The sequence below is a fragment of the Rhinopithecus bieti genome, unplaced genomic scaffold (assembly GCF_001698545.2).
Source record: "Rhinopithecus bieti isolate Rb0 unplaced genomic scaffold, ASM169854v2 scaffold_9581, whole genome shotgun sequence".
In the NCBI taxonomy this organism is placed as follows: domain Eukaryota; kingdom Metazoa; phylum Chordata; class Mammalia; order Primates; family Cercopithecidae; genus Rhinopithecus; species Rhinopithecus bieti.
The window spans coordinates 1,627,268-1,642,983 of NW_016806413.1; the positions used below are offsets into that span (position 1 = coordinate 1,627,268).

At 46.5% G+C, this 15,716-nt stretch overlaps 2 protein-coding genes across 12 annotated transcripts in view; one reads left to right on the forward strand and one right to left on the reverse strand.

The window, feature by feature from the left end:
• Positions 1–6,347, forward strand: part of ZDHHC3 (zDHHC palmitoyltransferase 3) — a 64,430-nt gene extending 58,083 nt beyond the window's left edge. For 7 of the 9 annotated variants that reach the window (XM_017876266.1, XM_017876270.1, XM_017876273.1 and 4 more), the window contains one exon: positions 3,517–6,347. In XM_017876266.1, coding sequence (XP_017731755.1) covers positions 3,517–3,765 — 249 coding nt within the window. In that variant the 3' untranslated portion in view covers positions 3,766–6,347. Of the gene's footprint in view, positions 1–2,713; positions 2,883–3,516 lie in introns of all 9 variants that reach the window. The other 2 variants (XM_017876272.1, XR_001886409.1) reach the window with 2 other exon arrangements.
• Positions 6,348–7,337: 990 nt separating this feature from the next.
• Positions 7,338–15,716, reverse strand: part of TGM4 (transglutaminase 4) — a 71,137-nt gene continuing 62,758 nt past the window's right edge. For all 3 annotated transcript variants that reach the window (XM_017876286.1, XM_017876285.1, XM_017876284.1), the window contains 5 exons: positions 14,867–15,118; positions 11,722–12,000; positions 10,963–11,132; positions 10,684–10,820; positions 7,338–8,352 (listed from right to left, as the gene is read on the reverse strand). In XM_017876286.1, coding sequence (XP_017731775.1) covers positions 8,211–8,352; positions 10,684–10,820; positions 10,963–11,132; positions 11,722–12,000; positions 14,867–15,118 — 980 coding nt within the window. In that variant the 3' untranslated portion in view covers positions 7,338–8,210. The remainder of the gene's footprint in view (positions 8,353–10,683; positions 10,821–10,962; positions 11,133–11,721; positions 12,001–14,866; positions 15,119–15,716) is intronic.

Sequence of the window (15,716 nt, forward strand, 5' to 3'; positions counted from 1 at the left end):
GCCCCTGTAGTCCCAGTTACTCGGGAGACTGAGGCAGGAGAATGGCGTAAACCTGGGAGGCGGAGCTTGCAGTGAGCTGAGATCCGGCCACTGCACTCTAGCCTGGCGACAGAGCGAGACTCCGTCTCAAAAAAAAAAAAAAAAAAAAAAAAAAACTCTGATGAAGAGAGACAGTGCTATCTGCCCAGCTATGAAGAGACACATTTGCATAGACTGCTCCCTGAGGCTCTGGCTTTCTACATCTGATGATACAGGGAGCAGGGAACAGTCTGTTCTCGCTCTGTGGGGCTCAGCTGAGTCTGCACAGACTCTTCCTTCCTCGGAAGCCTTAGTCCTAATACATTCATTTTGGAGTGTTGGTGAGTTTGTTCACAGATCACAGCTCATGTATCACCCAGGCTGACCTGAGCCAAAAGGCCCGTCACACACCCTTTGCAAGAGCTGCTGGTGTCGACTATGATCCCCTTCCCAGGCATCAACAATTTTTGTTTGTTCTCTTGAGCCTGAAGCTAGTATTACTGCTCCTCTGCAAACCTCAAGTTTAAGAACTTTGCCTGCAAGATTCCTTTAAATCCACATAAAACTCAAAATTGAGTCCTACCAGGAAAAAGCAGCCCTCAGCCCATTTTTATACATCAGATTTGTTTGCAATATTTTCTTTCCGGACTCAAAAGTCAACACTCCCTGAACGTTTGTCCACTTTACTACTGAAGACCTCTGGTAGACAGGCCAGGCTCTGTCTGGAATACTTTTATGAGCTTGGTGAGGAGGTTGAGTATAATCCAAGAGTGCCTATCTGGGAGCATGCCACAAGAATGGCAAATAATCATCCTGTGGGCTCTTGGCTTCATTCCCCTTCTCACTGAGCTCAGCCTCGGCACAGTGGTGATTTGCAGTAGAGCTGGAAACATGTTGGGCAGAAAAAAACGACACTACTTCTGGTCCCAGTTCTGATACATAACAAGCTAGATGAGCCTTGGCCACTGTCATGGCCTCTTGGAACTTCTGTTTCTTCCCCATCTGCCAATCATCAATACTCATACCCACCTCCTCACAAGGAGGCTATAAAAACCTGTGGTCATGGCTTTGAGTCCACGTCAGTATGGATGCAGCCAATCTGTCATTTCTGGGTGTCTCCTCTGTAGCTGGATCTGCCATATGGTGATGTCCCAGCTCTTGTGCTATCAAGTTAAAGCCTCTTTCTCGACAGGCTGCAGACAATCACCCAGGAAGGGAATGCAGAATGCCCAGAGCAAATCATCTCAGCTGGTCACTGCTTCTGTGCCAAGAAGGGAGGCCTGGCGAGGGGCCAGTCAGGAAGCAGCATGGCATCCTGTGTTCATGACCCACATGAAGGTCCCTCTAGACTTGTGTCAACAAGATCCATTTTCTGAAACAGCTGTTTTTGTTCTGATTATAAAAGTAACATTGGCTCATTGGTAAAACTTGGACTATGTGAGAAGTCTACAGAAATAAATACAAATCATCTAGAATTCCATCCCCAACAGTAACCACACAAATGTTCTAATGTCATGTAAAACTATATTAAACCATCTTTTCTAGCTGCATAGTGTTATAGAATCATTTGCTTAACCATCGTTATTGGGCATTTCTCGTTTCCAACTTTGCATTATTATAATTCAGTGTTCAAGTTTGTATTGCATAAATCTTTGATTATTGATTATTTTTAAACTTTTGTGAAATAACTTCAGACTTAGAAAAATGTGACAAAAACAGTACAAAGAGTTCCCATGTACCCTTCAATCAGTCTCACCAAAGGTAAATATTTTATACAACCATAACACAAATATAAAACCCTGGACATTGGCAACACCATACCCTTAACTAATGTATGTACCTTATTCACATTTCTCCTGTTGTCCCATTAACACCCTTTTCTGTTCCAGGATCCCGCACTGCATCATTTGCGATGTCTCCTTAGTCTCCTCCAGTTTGTGACAGTGCCTCAGTCTTCCTTTGTCTTTCATGACCTTGACCCTTTTTAAAAATTGAGGTGAAATTCCTGTAACATAAAATTAGCCATTTTACAGTGTACATTTAATGCATTCACAATGTTTTGTACCACCAGGTCTATCTGGTTCCAAAATCTTTTCATCAAAAGGGTCTTTGACCCTTTTGAAGATGTAGGGCAGGTATTCTTTAGGCTGTCCTTCAGATTGTGTTTTTGATGTTTTTCTCATGATTAGATTGAGGTTAGGCATTTGGGACAGGAGCACTGCTGAAGGAATGTGTCCTCGTTGCACCGTATCAGGAGGCACACGGTGTTGATACGTTTCATTATTATTGTGATGTTAACTTTGATCATTGGGTGAAGGTGGTACCCGCATTGTTTCTTCCCTACTATTAAGGTACTGTTTTTCCCTTTGTAATTGATAAGTATCTTATGAGGATATACTTTTGTGATCCGATTTTTTTTAACTTAGAATTGATTCAAAAGTCAAGAGTCATAAATCTCTGAGATGGTGTGGGAAGAAAAAGTGCTGGAGAAGAATTGGCGTAGGGTACCATCAGATCCCAGACTGTGTGTGTGCCTCAGTTTCTCTTTCTGCATAACAAAGGATTGTGCCAGTTGTGTAACGATCTTGTGTGGAAGAGAAAACCTAGAACTAGATACACAGAGATCTTTCTTGAGTCATGTGAATGAGCAGTGCCCAAGCCCGGCAAACCCACAGCAAATTCCCTTGGCTTCCAGAAGAGATGGAGAAAGCAGTGCCCCCACTGGAGGGTCAAAAGCCTCTGTGCAGAGTGTTGTGGGCCTGGAGAGCTGGCCTGGCCATGTCTTTACCTCCTCTGGGCATCTCCCCACCCCAACACCCTTTCTGTGGCCTGGTGGCTGAGTTGCAGCTGACACCCAGAGGCAGGTGAGTTGACAGCTTGGAAGAGGCTGCAGGGTGGATCTGCTGCATGAGCAGGCCTGAGCACAGCTTTACCTCCCCACAGTGGTCCTGGGTGCCCTCCGGCTGCCTACTGCATGTTGGCACTAGCTGTATGAGCACCCGCTTCTTCACCTGGCATGCTATTTGTGTCCTGCACTGTCTCCTTAACCCCATGGTCCTGCTGTGTTTGCAGCCCCTATCTACCCTGGTGGGAGTGGCCAAAAATATTTAGGAGGGGGTCACCAGTTTGTAGCGGCCTCAGAGGATGCGTGGTTCCCCTTATGCCTCAGCCACTCATCAGCCTGGCCCCTGCCCATCATCTGGCGTTGCATTTGTGGAAGGAAAGAAGGGGAGGGCTGGGTGGTGGGTGGAGAACACGTGAGTCCGCCAGGCAGGCCCTGCTTGCTGTGTTCCTCCACGCTGCTGTCTACCCACACCCCAGAAGTCCTCCGAGGCACCTCCCGGGGCTGAGCTGGGCCACAACAGGCTGCCCTCTCAGACCCCATCTTACCCACGCCTGGACCCCGCCACTGCTGGGCCGTAGCTGGGGGTGTGTACGTGAGCTGCACAGCCCAGCACCACGCTGACGCTGATGCTCTTCATCCCCTTCTCCCTCCAGGGCATCGAACGCCTCAAACGAAAGAACCAGCCCAGGGAGCGCACGGGGAGCTGGCAGTCAGTAAAGGAGACCTTTGGTGGGGACTTCTCCCTGAACTGGTTCAACCCCTTCTCCAGACCGTGTCAGCCAGAGATCCCCAGTGACAAAGACATGGTGCGGCAGGTGACATCGCTGTCAGACACCGAAACAACGGAGGATCCATCAGAGGAGACAAGGGATGAGGACTCTGTGGAGGTGACAGATGAATAGATGCTGCTGTGGGGAGAGAAGCAAACACTAAAAAGTGCTGTCAACCTTTGTCCTGGGGTTTTGGATAACGGGGCTCATGGGCATGGTGCGCTCCCAGCACCCCCAGCGCTTCCCTGAGCCGCTCGCTTGGCCTTGCCATTCCCTGTAACCCCTCCTTCATCTCTCCATGTTGGGCCAGGTCTGGGGGTCGGGAATAGGCTGGGGACATCAGAGGAGGATGGTGGCTTTCTCAGAGTTCATCTAAGAAGAGTCTGCACTGAGAGGGCTCGTCAAGAACCGTTCTCCAAGACTGGGCGGCTTTTACATACTCCGCCCAGCAAAGGGATCTTTGGAACAGGGCAGCCCAGGGGCAGAAAAGAGCTTGCCTTTGGCTTTCCCTGGGATTTCTGTCTTCTCTTGGGAAGGCTGGGGCCTTGGCTCCTGGCTTTGAGAGTTAAGATTGTGACAGAAGGACCGGGCAGGGCTGGCCTTGGGGACCTGGGTTGGGACACTGACATCAGGGGAGACAAGCCTGGAAAGACTGCAGAGCTGCCAGCCACTCCCTGGAAAGGGCTTCCCCCTGCTGAAATTAGGAGGTAGAGGTGGCTGCCGCATGGTTCGAAGAGGACCCCGCATTAAACTCTACACACACATGTGCAGGACATGGCCAGCATGGACAGAGCCAGAGTTACGACAGTAGCGCCGAAAATGAGCCACCATTCCACAGACACTGGAGTCTTCACTGAGCGGGACAGCTGGGAGCTGTCCTGCCTGTGGCTACATATCTAGCCATTCACAGGTGTGGGTACGGGAAGGACGTCTTTAGAGCTACTGGGGACTCTCTAACCACTCCCATGAGAACTTAATTGAACGTTACCTCTTAGAGGAAGTCTAATAACACACGTAGGTAGAACTAACCATAAACCCTGCCTGTGTGTTTGAGGCCAGTTCTCCCAAATTGGTGCCCATCTTGTCTCTGAAAAGATGAGGGATGGCCAGGGCCTGCTGACTGATGAATCAGATGAATCAGGAAGACAGACACACACACCCTACCAGGATGAGTCTGCCCTCTATTCACCCCATTTGAAGCCTGGGGTGTCTGGACCACTTCTGAAGGTCTGAGCAGCATTCTGGTGCTCCCAAACCCCATTGCAGTGGTTGCTGAAGCAGCATCTTCTGCACAAAGCCCAACGGAAGAGTTCTTATCCCCGTTTGGTATAAGAAGTGGATTCACCACCCACTCCCTCCACGGGCCTTTGTTCCTCTCTTTGGGCCATTTCCCCAGCATCTACTGGCGTCAGGATTGGCAGGGGCATAGGCACTCAGCAGAGCATGCCCCTGCAAGGCCTCAGTGTCAGGGCCCCCCTTCCAGCTCCAGGCAAAAGGGCATGAGTCCTGGCCCCAAGTGGCCTGTGGCTCCAGTTCAGAGGAGAAGAAGGTCAGTGTTTGGAGGTGCAGTCTCAGGACACTGAGAAAGGAAACTAGCAACCATGAGAAAGAAAAGAGCCAAGCAGCATCCTGGTTCTTGGACAGCATCCTTGGACACTCTGTGAAGGGTGACGATCCTGCCAGAGACTGTCTCTCTACAACTGATGACCCACAAGGGCCTGGGGTTAATTGCTCAAAGGGCCCAATGTTCACAAAGCCACCTCTGCCCTAATCCTTGCTCAGAGCTCTCCAAGTATGACCCACAAGAGGGGTGATGGGGGATTCTAACATTAACAGAGCAACCAGAAAGACATTGGGCCTCTCACAGTCAGGCTGCAGGCCCACTTTCTTGGTCCTTATCAGCTTTAATATTTATTAATAACGACATAGGAGCTTGAGTCAGCTGTAAAGGCCGTTAACTTGCAATCTGGACAGGAAGTTGACGCTCACCACTTTGGGTAAGAGCTGCTCTGACTGTAGGGCCCCCCTATTTGTTATCCTAACTCAGAAGCATCTCTGGGCTGCCAGGGTGGCGGATGAAATACCAAGGAGTTCACACCAAGGAGGAAGCAATGCCTGCGCCCGGAGTCTCCTAGGGGACAGCAGTTCCAATAAGCAAAGAGGATTTGCTGGTCACTGTGTGCTGACATGGGTCTTTATGGTGAGTTCAAGCCTGAGGACGGGGTGTCTGCGAAACCACATGGCCCTTGAGAAATGTCCTTGCACATTGGGCTTCAAACTCCTCTCCCAGGGATCCAGCTTGGCCTGAAAGCAGAGGTACACACCAGCCCCAAAGCCCATTGTGTTTGCAGTTTGGTTGCTCTGGAAAGGAAGGCTGGGGCATTTTATCTGCACAGAGGCAGACCCTGCCTCCCCTCATCACTGACCCCATCTCCAAGGTAGACCTCAGCCATGTCAGTCCCTGTTCTGGAAGGTGCTGGGCTGGGCCACAGCCAGGGTTAGGTAGGTAATTAACCTGTCCAACCCTGAGCCTCACCTCCCTATACCAGCGACACAGTGGTCTGTCTGTGGTGACCGTTCACAGCATAACATTCTGCTTAGCCTCAAACTGAAAGCATTGCAACTGATGTCAAAACCTGATGAGATCTTACAGGGAGAGAGAGTGGGTGCAATTTGCCTCTTTCTTTGAATAAAAAGCTCTTTGCTCACCCTCAGTGACTGGAGTCTCCTGTTTTAATTAAGAGATCCCAGCCCAAACCCTTGGGCAGTGTCCTTCCTCATGGGTCACCCTAAAGGCACCTCTAGGAAAGCTACTTTTCTTCCATTCCCAGTGTGGGAGACAAGTGTCATACGGCACCACACAGTGGCCATGCCAGGCTTTATGACCTCTTGGGATCGGACACTGTGCTGTGGAGTGACTGACCAAACCCTTCTGTTTGTGTCACCACCCTTGTGGTATTTCCAGCAGAAGGAACAATCACCTTTCCTTCAATAAACATTTATTGAACACCTACTGTATGTCAGGGAAGCGGGCAACTGGGGCAAGGGTGACCAGGATTGAGGTTTTTTCACTTGGGCAGCTGGAAAGGCAGAGGATGACAGGTATCCCACCCCTGACTGTCCTGTGAATTAGACACAAAATAACCCTCATTCAAGCTACGCATGTGCCTCTGCCAGGGTGTGTATCCAGTTGGGGTGACAGCCTTTGAGAGAGGGGTTGGATGTACTGAACAGACAATAAAGAAGCCAACTCCGGCCGGGCGCGGTGGCTCACGCCTGTAATCCCAGCACTTTGGGAGGCCGAGGCGGGCAGATCACGAGGTCAGGAGATCAAGACCATCCTGGCTAACACGGTGAAACCCCGTCTCTACTAAAAAAAAAAATACAAAAAATTATCTGGGGGTGGTGGCGGGCACCTGTAGTCCCAGCTACTTGGGAGGCTGGGGCAGGAAAATGGCGTGAACCCGGGAGGCGGAGCTTGCAGTGAGCTGAGATCCGGCCACTGCACTCCAGCCTGGGTGACAGAGCGAGACTCCGTCTCAAAAAAAAAAAAAGAAGAAGAAGCCAACTCCTCGGAGCACCTTTGCCTGGGGAGGCCAGAGGATTCCGCGGCTCCCCAAGTGACCACATAAAATAAACCCCCAGCACAGGATACTTTAAGAAGCTTATTGGCGTAAAGAAAAAAGGACTCAGGGACCACAGAGTTTTCTTGAAGTAGAGTTTAATTTAAAGCATAGTGATCATTTGAGCAAATCTCTGGAGGGCAGAACAAGGAGCAGGCTTCAGTTAACAGAAGCAGCCTTGAGTTGCCAGGATGGTGGATGGAATACCAAAGAGTTCACACCAGGGAGGAAGCAATGCCTGCCCCCTGGAGTCTCCTAAGGGGCAGCAGTTAGAATAAGGGAAGAGGATTTGCTGGTCACTGTTTGCTGACATGGGTTTTTATAGTGAGTTCAGGCCTGAGGACAGAGGTGTCTGCAAAACCACGTGGCCCTTGAGAAATGTCCTTCCAGATTGGGCTTCAAACTGCTTGGAGCACCAGGAGAGGGACTTCCTGGATTTCAGGGATAGAGAGAGGACAATGGAGGCAATAGGAGGAGAATGCACTTCTAGCAGGCCCACCCCAGTGCTGAGAGAGCACTCCAGTTGACAGGTGCCTTCAGGGCCTGCAAACACATGGCCTGAAGATATGGCAGCTTCTCACGGGGCGCCAGCGGGTGGCAGCTACTGGGGACTCTCTAACCACTCCCATGCCCATAGACTGCTGCTCCAGGGAGAGAATCTGTGGCTTTGACGTCTATGCATTTGAATTGAGACAATGGTGGCCCTGATTTTTGAGGCCATGACTCAGGAAAGGGACGGGACTCTGTGGCCTAGGCTGGTGTTTATAGCTGTGTGACAGCACAGGACCTGGCCTTGTGGGTCTGGCTGCTTATGGTTGTGTTGGCCTTTCTGACCTCCTGCTCTTGAATCTGCCCTCATAAAAGTCATCAAATTTAATCATCCATAATCTGAAAGCTAAGCACAAAGTAGGAAATGCTGAAATCTCAACTAAGGCCCCACAGCATCAGACAAGGCTACTTGGTGATGAGAACAATCTTCTGAGCGTTAATCTCTTTCACTTGTTTGGAACTTAACTTGACGATAAATTTCTTGGGTCCAGTTTTTATTGGGGTGCATTTTATTTGGGATTGGATGGTCTCACCAGGCTGCACCGTCCTGGAAAATTCAAAGACATACGGACATACAATCAGCCAAGGATGTTACGGGAAGAGGAAGAAGATGAGTTGGGTGAGAAACCAGAAAGCCGAGCCTTAGCTCAGCCTCTTTGAAAAGCCCTGGCCATTCCAGGGCATGGCACATTCCTAGATGGTAAGACACAATATTGTCATTTGGCACAATTGTCCCCCAAATAAATAGGTAAATTCAATGCAGTATCAAGTTAAATCCCAACTGTTTTTAAACTATATGACAAGATGATTCTAAAAGTTCTATAGCAGAACCTACACCCTGGGTGCTGCTATCAGTTTTCTCAGATATAAAGCAAGGTGGTTGAACCAGCTGGTTTCCAGAAGCTCTTCCAACTCTGACATTTCACAAACCTTCCCTGGAGTCTTGCCTGACTTTACTACAAATGTTCTTGTTTCACGGGTGTTAGCAACAGTTATCTATTACATGAAATCTAAGAGGAACATGTATCTTATGTTGAATCCACGTGAAAGGAATTGTCTAGCCCCTCACTACTCAAAGTCTGTTCTGGGGCTCAGCAATACTAGCATCACCCGGGAGCTTGTAGGAAACACAGAATCTGAGCCTCCACCCTAAACCTACTGAATCAGAATCTACGCTGTAACAATACTCCCCAGGTAATTTGTGTGCACGTTAAAATGTGATCAATCCTGATCTAAGGAAAATAGGAGTCTACTGGTTTTTACTTGGAAGATTCAGACATCCTGTAAGAAAGAGACCATCAGAAACCTCTCAGAAACAAAATATTAGAGTTCAGTAAAGGTTTTTGCTGGATATATCAGCATGCCAAAAATCAATTTCCATATAGTCCAGCAAACGATTAGAAAATATAATGAAAAATATTTCATTCATAAAGCTATAATACTGATGCATCTTGGAATTAACCCAACTAAGAACGTGCACATGGGTATATAAAGAAAACAACATTGCTTTTCTAAAGGTGATAAAAAAGACTTGAAAAAAATGGGAAAATCTCATATTCCTAGATGGTAAGACACGATATTGTCATTTGGCACATTTCTCCCCCAAATAAATAGGTAAATTCAATGCAGTATCAACTTAAATCCCAACTGTTTTTAAACTATATGACAAGATGATTCTAAAAGTTCTATAGACAAAAATGTGGGGGGTGGGGATCTGGCTAATACATATCAATATGTAGATATGATAATCATATAAAATTATTCTAGAACTATAATAATTTAAGTGGTATGATGTTATAGTAGAAGAAGACAAATGAAATAGCAAATTAAAGAGTCCAGAGGCCCAGATATATATGGGAATTTACAGCCTAATAAAGGCAGTGCTACAAAGTACTAGGAAAACCATACACAAAGTTGGAGCTCCACATCACACCACACCCAAAAAAAATTCCAGATAAATACCTACTTGTGTAAATAAAGCTGGAAATTCTAGAAAAAGCATAAGAGAATATTTCTGTGCACCTAGGATAACATGAAATTCAGTATCCGTAAGGGAAAAGATTGAAAAATTTGACTACATTAAAATTTAAAAGTTCTAATGGTGAAAGACATCTTAGTGTTTAAAAACATACAAACTGTTTGGCCGGGCATGATGGCCCATGCCTGTAATCCCAGCACTTTGGGAGGCCAAGGCGGGCAGATCACCTGAAGTCAGGAGTTCAAGACCAGGCTGGCCAATATGGGAAAACCCCATCTCTACTAAAAATACAAAAATTAGCCAGGTGTGGTGGCGCATGCCTGTAATCCCAGCTACTCAGGAGGCCAAGGCAGGAGAATCACTTGAACCTGGGGACGGATGGAGGTTGCAGTGAGCTGAGATCCTGTAACTGCACTCCAGCCTGGGCGACAAAGTGAGACTCTGTCTCAAAATAAATAAATTAAAAATTAAAATTAAAAATTTAAATACAAACTGCTATAAACAATTCACAGCACATAACACTCTTTACTGTGTAAAGACTCCATACTAATATGAAAAAATAAATGACTCAGTAGAAAAATGGACAAAAGTTAGGAACAGGCAATTCACAGGAGAGAGTCAATTAATGTAAGAAATATTCAGCCTCACAAATAATCAGAGATGCAAAGTAAAGCAATGAGATTACTTAACTGCTAGATTGGCAAGAATCAAAAAGATCTGTTGATAGAGCATAAATTGATGCAATCTTTTCTGAAAGTAATTTGGCACTAGCAAAATGTATCTACGTTTTGACCCTATGACCCCATACTGGGAATTCACATCTCAAGAATATGCACACATGTGCAAGATATATGTCCAGAAGTGTATTTCTGTTTGTAAGAATACCTCAGGCGGACTCACCCATGGTCAGAGGTCTGCAGTGAGGAGATGCCCAGGCTTTCCAAAGAGAACTTAACGTCAGTCAAAGGGATGGCCAGAGTATTCCTGAAGATACAATTGCAGACAAGTAGCTGGCCAACTCTGCCTGTGTTAGGCAACTGTAGTAGGGTGGGGAGGAGAGATGGGGAGAGAAGATATGCATGAGCCAACCAAGGACCCTCAGGGTTCTTAAGGGCCCCGTCACACTCCGTGGCCAACTTGCAGGCAGGAGGAGCCCTTTATGGCCTGCAGGAATCTCACCTCTATAGAGAACTCAGGGTACTGGAAAGACGTGAATACTTCAGAGGCCATGATTTCTTTAGACTCCACAATTTCCGCAATGATGAAACCTCTGATAACTGGCTCATCATCTAATATAGCCAGGCTGTTGATGTAGGTCTTGGAGTCCAAGGTCAGAGTCACTTCTGATACTGCCAAAGAGTCAGGGTGGAGGGGAGAGGTCATTCATCATAGGCCCCCTGAGTTTTCCTCATCAAGCACAGAATTAGATTAACTTTGTATGAATTGAACTGGATAACCTTGGACATGTCCCATACTCTCTTTAGAAAACAAGACGTTGGGCTCAAGATGGAATAATAATTGGCCAATTTCTCCAAGCTTCCATCCTGAGTGCATGACAGACATTACCCATTGTCATCAGGACATTCCACTTGTTCCCAACACTGTCCCCTGGGCACACATAATCATTGATTTGATTGGGCATCTGAGATTAAAATTTCTGCCACCATAGAAGACTTCTCATGACACTTTCAGCACCCCTAATTTAGAGCTCTACGATAGACCCAGGCTCCTAGTCCAGTGGTCTATTGGCCCACTTTTCCTCTGTGCCTGGCTTTCTTCTGACTACCAAGGGGTAGGTTTTCAATAAATCTTTGTTTGTGTTAACTCACACACAAAAATTTGTTAATGTATGGAAGTTGTCCACAGAGGAGAAGAAGGATTTCAGATTGTGGGGACCCTGAGCTCACTTGAGGCCTCTCCTCCCCATGGTTCTGGTACCTTGACCTTGGATCTGCGAGGTCTTATTGAGGTCACACAGTTTTGCCACCTTCTTGCCAGTGTACAACTGCAGTTCAAAGGAGCCCGAGATGTTGACATTCTGTAGGGCAGCAGTCTTCCTTTTGAGAATCACGGTGAAATTAACAGGGTTTCCCAGCAGCACATCATCTGACTGTACCGACATGTGAAGAAAGTTCTCTTTTACAGGTCGTCTGTGCTCCCTCTCAGAACTGAGAAGGAGGAAGGCATGATCCATGACCTGCCTCTCCTCGGAGGAGCCTGAAAGAGACACAAAGACAGGTTCCTTCAGGTGCTCCTTCAAGGGCCAAATGTCCCAACCACCGCCGTGGCAGAAGGAGCCCATCTGCATGGCCAGGACTCCAGAGACATCCCTGGAGCCCATGAGCTATAGATTCACAGAGAGGAGCATTCAAATCCCCATTCCTAAGCAATAGCACATTCTGACATTAGTGGGAATGGCAGAATAAAGACCTCCAAAAATCTGCTTCTCCATAAAAGCAATGAGAACATTGGCAAAAATTATCAAAACAATTTTTTCAGAACTCTTGACATTAACTAAAGGCTTATAATAATCTAAGGAGCATGTATTCAAGTAAAACAGCACAATCTCAGTAAGAATAGTTTTGTGGCATTCTGATTCCCATCTCCCCTTCTCTCCAGCTCCACAGTAGACTCAAAAACCAACAGCACCAAATCACAGTGAAAACCAGCAGCCTAGCCACCTCCGGAGGGGACAGATTCATTTTGGAGTTCCCTAAAAGCTCCACTACCACAGAATTGTTGTTAATTCACCTAAGGGCGATTCCCTGGAAACCCTCATTCACAGAGTTTGTCTTCCTTGACCTGACTCAGAGCTCCCTCGTTACCAACAGCCTTTTCCCTGGAGCATTTGTTAAGACAAACAACCAACCTACAGCAATTGTTTACAATTGCAGTTTCCTAAGGCAACAAGGAAAAGAAGGGAGTTGAGGGGAAAAGAAGCCGATCAAAAATCTTAAAAGGAAAAACTGAGGAACAAAATGTCCATAGGGGCTTTGGAAAGCTCAGACAGAATCCTGGAAATCTAGAACGTCTGAGAAAGCTCTGATAAGGCTCTAAGCTCTCACCTCTAACTGACCTTGAGGCTCTGCCCAAGCAAGAAGTGAAGGCGGAATTATAAATTGCCTGCCAAGGCAATGAAATGTACCCCAACTTGTACACAGAGCCCCTTGCCAAAGGCTAGGAGTCTTAATGATTCAAGAAATTTAAAGCAATATCCATCCAATCATTAGCTGACCATTCAGCAAACTGTGCAGAGAATTCAGTGGTCATGGACAAGAAAGATTACAGACTTTCTGGAATTATATCAGGGAAGTCATTAAACAAACAGCAACAACAAAAGCAACCCTGGGACGGGGTACAGGATCTGATTTCTAGAGTGACCATATTATGTTTTTTAAAATGTCCAATTTTTAACAAAAAATTACAGGACATACAAAGTATAGGCCATACATGGCGGTACAGGGGTTGGAGGGGAGGAACATGGAAACAGTCAATAAAAACTGTCCCTAAGGAAGCCCTGACATTGAACCTACTAGACAAAGACTTTAAATTCGTTATTTTAAATATATTCAAAGAACTAAAAAAAGGCATGAGAACAAATGGCTTGCCAAATACAGAATATTGAAAGAGATTAAAATTATTTTTAAAAAAGAACCAAATATAAATTCTGGAGTTGAAAAGTACAATAATAGCGGATTAGAGCTTGCAGGAAAATCAGCAAACTTGAAGACAGGTCATAAGATTATCTAGTCTGAGAGACAGAAAGGAAAAACAATGAGGAAAAGAGAACAGAGCCTCAGAGATCTGAGGGACACGATCAAAAGTGTAGCAGTTGACAGATACCACTGGTCTCCCTCTCTATCATATCCCTCCCTCTCTGATACTTCTGTCACACTGCCAAAAAAAGAAAAAAAACTCCTGACCTAATTGCTTTTAATCAAGTTTGCTCATTTTCAACACAGCCCTGAGGATAAGATTTTATTTCAGAGAGAGCAGCTGTAAGACAGGAATTTCTGAGCTTGGTTACAAAGCTCTCCATCCACGTCCACTCTGAACACAAATAGACATCAAAGTGGAAATCTCCAGTTTGCCCTGAGCTGCCTTGGTAGCCATCACTTGCCCCATTTATATGGAAGAAATATTTCCTGCAGGCCTACCTTGTGCAAGGTTTTCTGCAAGCTCACAATCAACCCAGGGGTCCAAACTGACCTGCTTGTAACTGTACTGCAATGGAGGGTGGGAAAAGCCCCAGCTGCATGGGTGCCATCTGCCATCCCATAGCACAGCAAATTGCTCCCTCATCTATGAGTCCTTACGATTTCCTGCCTTCCTGTTAATCACATCCCATCTTTAGTTTGCCCCTGTCTGGACTCTTGCACCCTTTGAGGATGCTGTATGGAGTTGTCTTCCTTTCCTTACCACGTGATACAGGAACCACAGCCAATAGGCCATAGGGGAAATACAAATCTGTAAGATTGAGGCACATCAAGAACAGAGGCAGCGTATGAGCCTGTGGATAGTAGAGACTGCAAAGGAGACAGTTCAGGTGGGGAAAGCATAAGCAGAGATTTGGCCAGGAGTGAAAGTAGCCAGCCTTTTCAGGGAACAGCAGGCAGCATGGCTAGGGGATGAACTTGAGCTCAGGAAAGGAGCCAGAGGCCAGCTCTGCAGGGGCCAGAAAGCCAGGCTGAGAAGATGTCTAATCTCCTGGGCACTGGGGAGCACGGACAGTCTTAGCAAGGTGAATGAGCAATGCAAAGGCCTCAATTAGGATTTGTGTTTTTTTGTTGTTTGTTTGTTTGAGACAGGGTCTTGTTCTGTCACCCAGGCTGGAGTGCAGTGGCATAGTCATTGCTCACTGCAACCTCAACCTCCCTGGCTCAAGCAGTCCTCCCACCTTAGCCTCCTGAGTAGCTGGGACCAAAGGCACATGCCACCATACCCGGCTAATTTTCTTTTTTTTTTTTTTTTTGGTAGGGACGGGGTTTCACCATATTGCCCAGGCCCACCCCCAATCTTGAGTCTTTTCATGGACTGAGTGACTCAGGGGCTGAGTTAGAAGGAGCCCTGTGATGCTGGCCACCTTCTGGATACTTGTACTCGTAGGTGATATCTCTCCTCCTGTCTTGGCCCACTGCCTTGGTGCTGATGTTTTTCCCAATGCTTGTGGTCTCCATTGAAATTATGTGTAACTCCTCCTGCCCATTCACCATCTTCACCAACCAGATGAGCCTGTCACCATTCACTTCTGAGAAGACGAATCTGGTGTCATAGACAATAAAGATGTCACCTTTGCGGATGGCGGTCAGTGGCGACGGCCCACAGCAGAAGACACCTGAGGGGAAGCCAGAGGTGGTCACTCTCAGTAAGATTCCCCAGCCCACCCAGCCTGGACCCAGTGGCAGCAATGATTCCCAAAGTCAAACAGAACTGGCAAGCAAACTTTGCCCAAGAAGCATCTGGGTGCTCATTTCCTAGGCTGTCCTAACTATTCTGAAAAGAGGGGCACATCTCAGCTTTGACTTGAAGAGTATCAGAAATCCTCCGACCCAGTAATAGGAAGTCACACTGCCTATTAAACTCATCCCAGCACATCAGTCCCCAATCACAGAGATACACAATCTGGGTCTGATTCCTGGCATCACGCCTTGGAGCTATGTGATCTTGTGCAAGTCATTTCAGCTCTCTGTGGCTCCATTTCCTAGAAAACTAAGAATAAAAACTGCACTTACTTCCTAAGGCTATTGCGAAGATTAAATTAAATAATACAGGCAAAGTACTTAGCCCTGTGCCTAAAACAAATGCAAGCTGTTGCTTATGGATCTGGGCTAATAAGAAAATTTCCATTCTAAGAGCTGTCTTTTATTTTCATTTTTATTTATTTATTTATTTATTTATTTATTTTTATTTTTATTTTTTTTTGAGACGGAGTC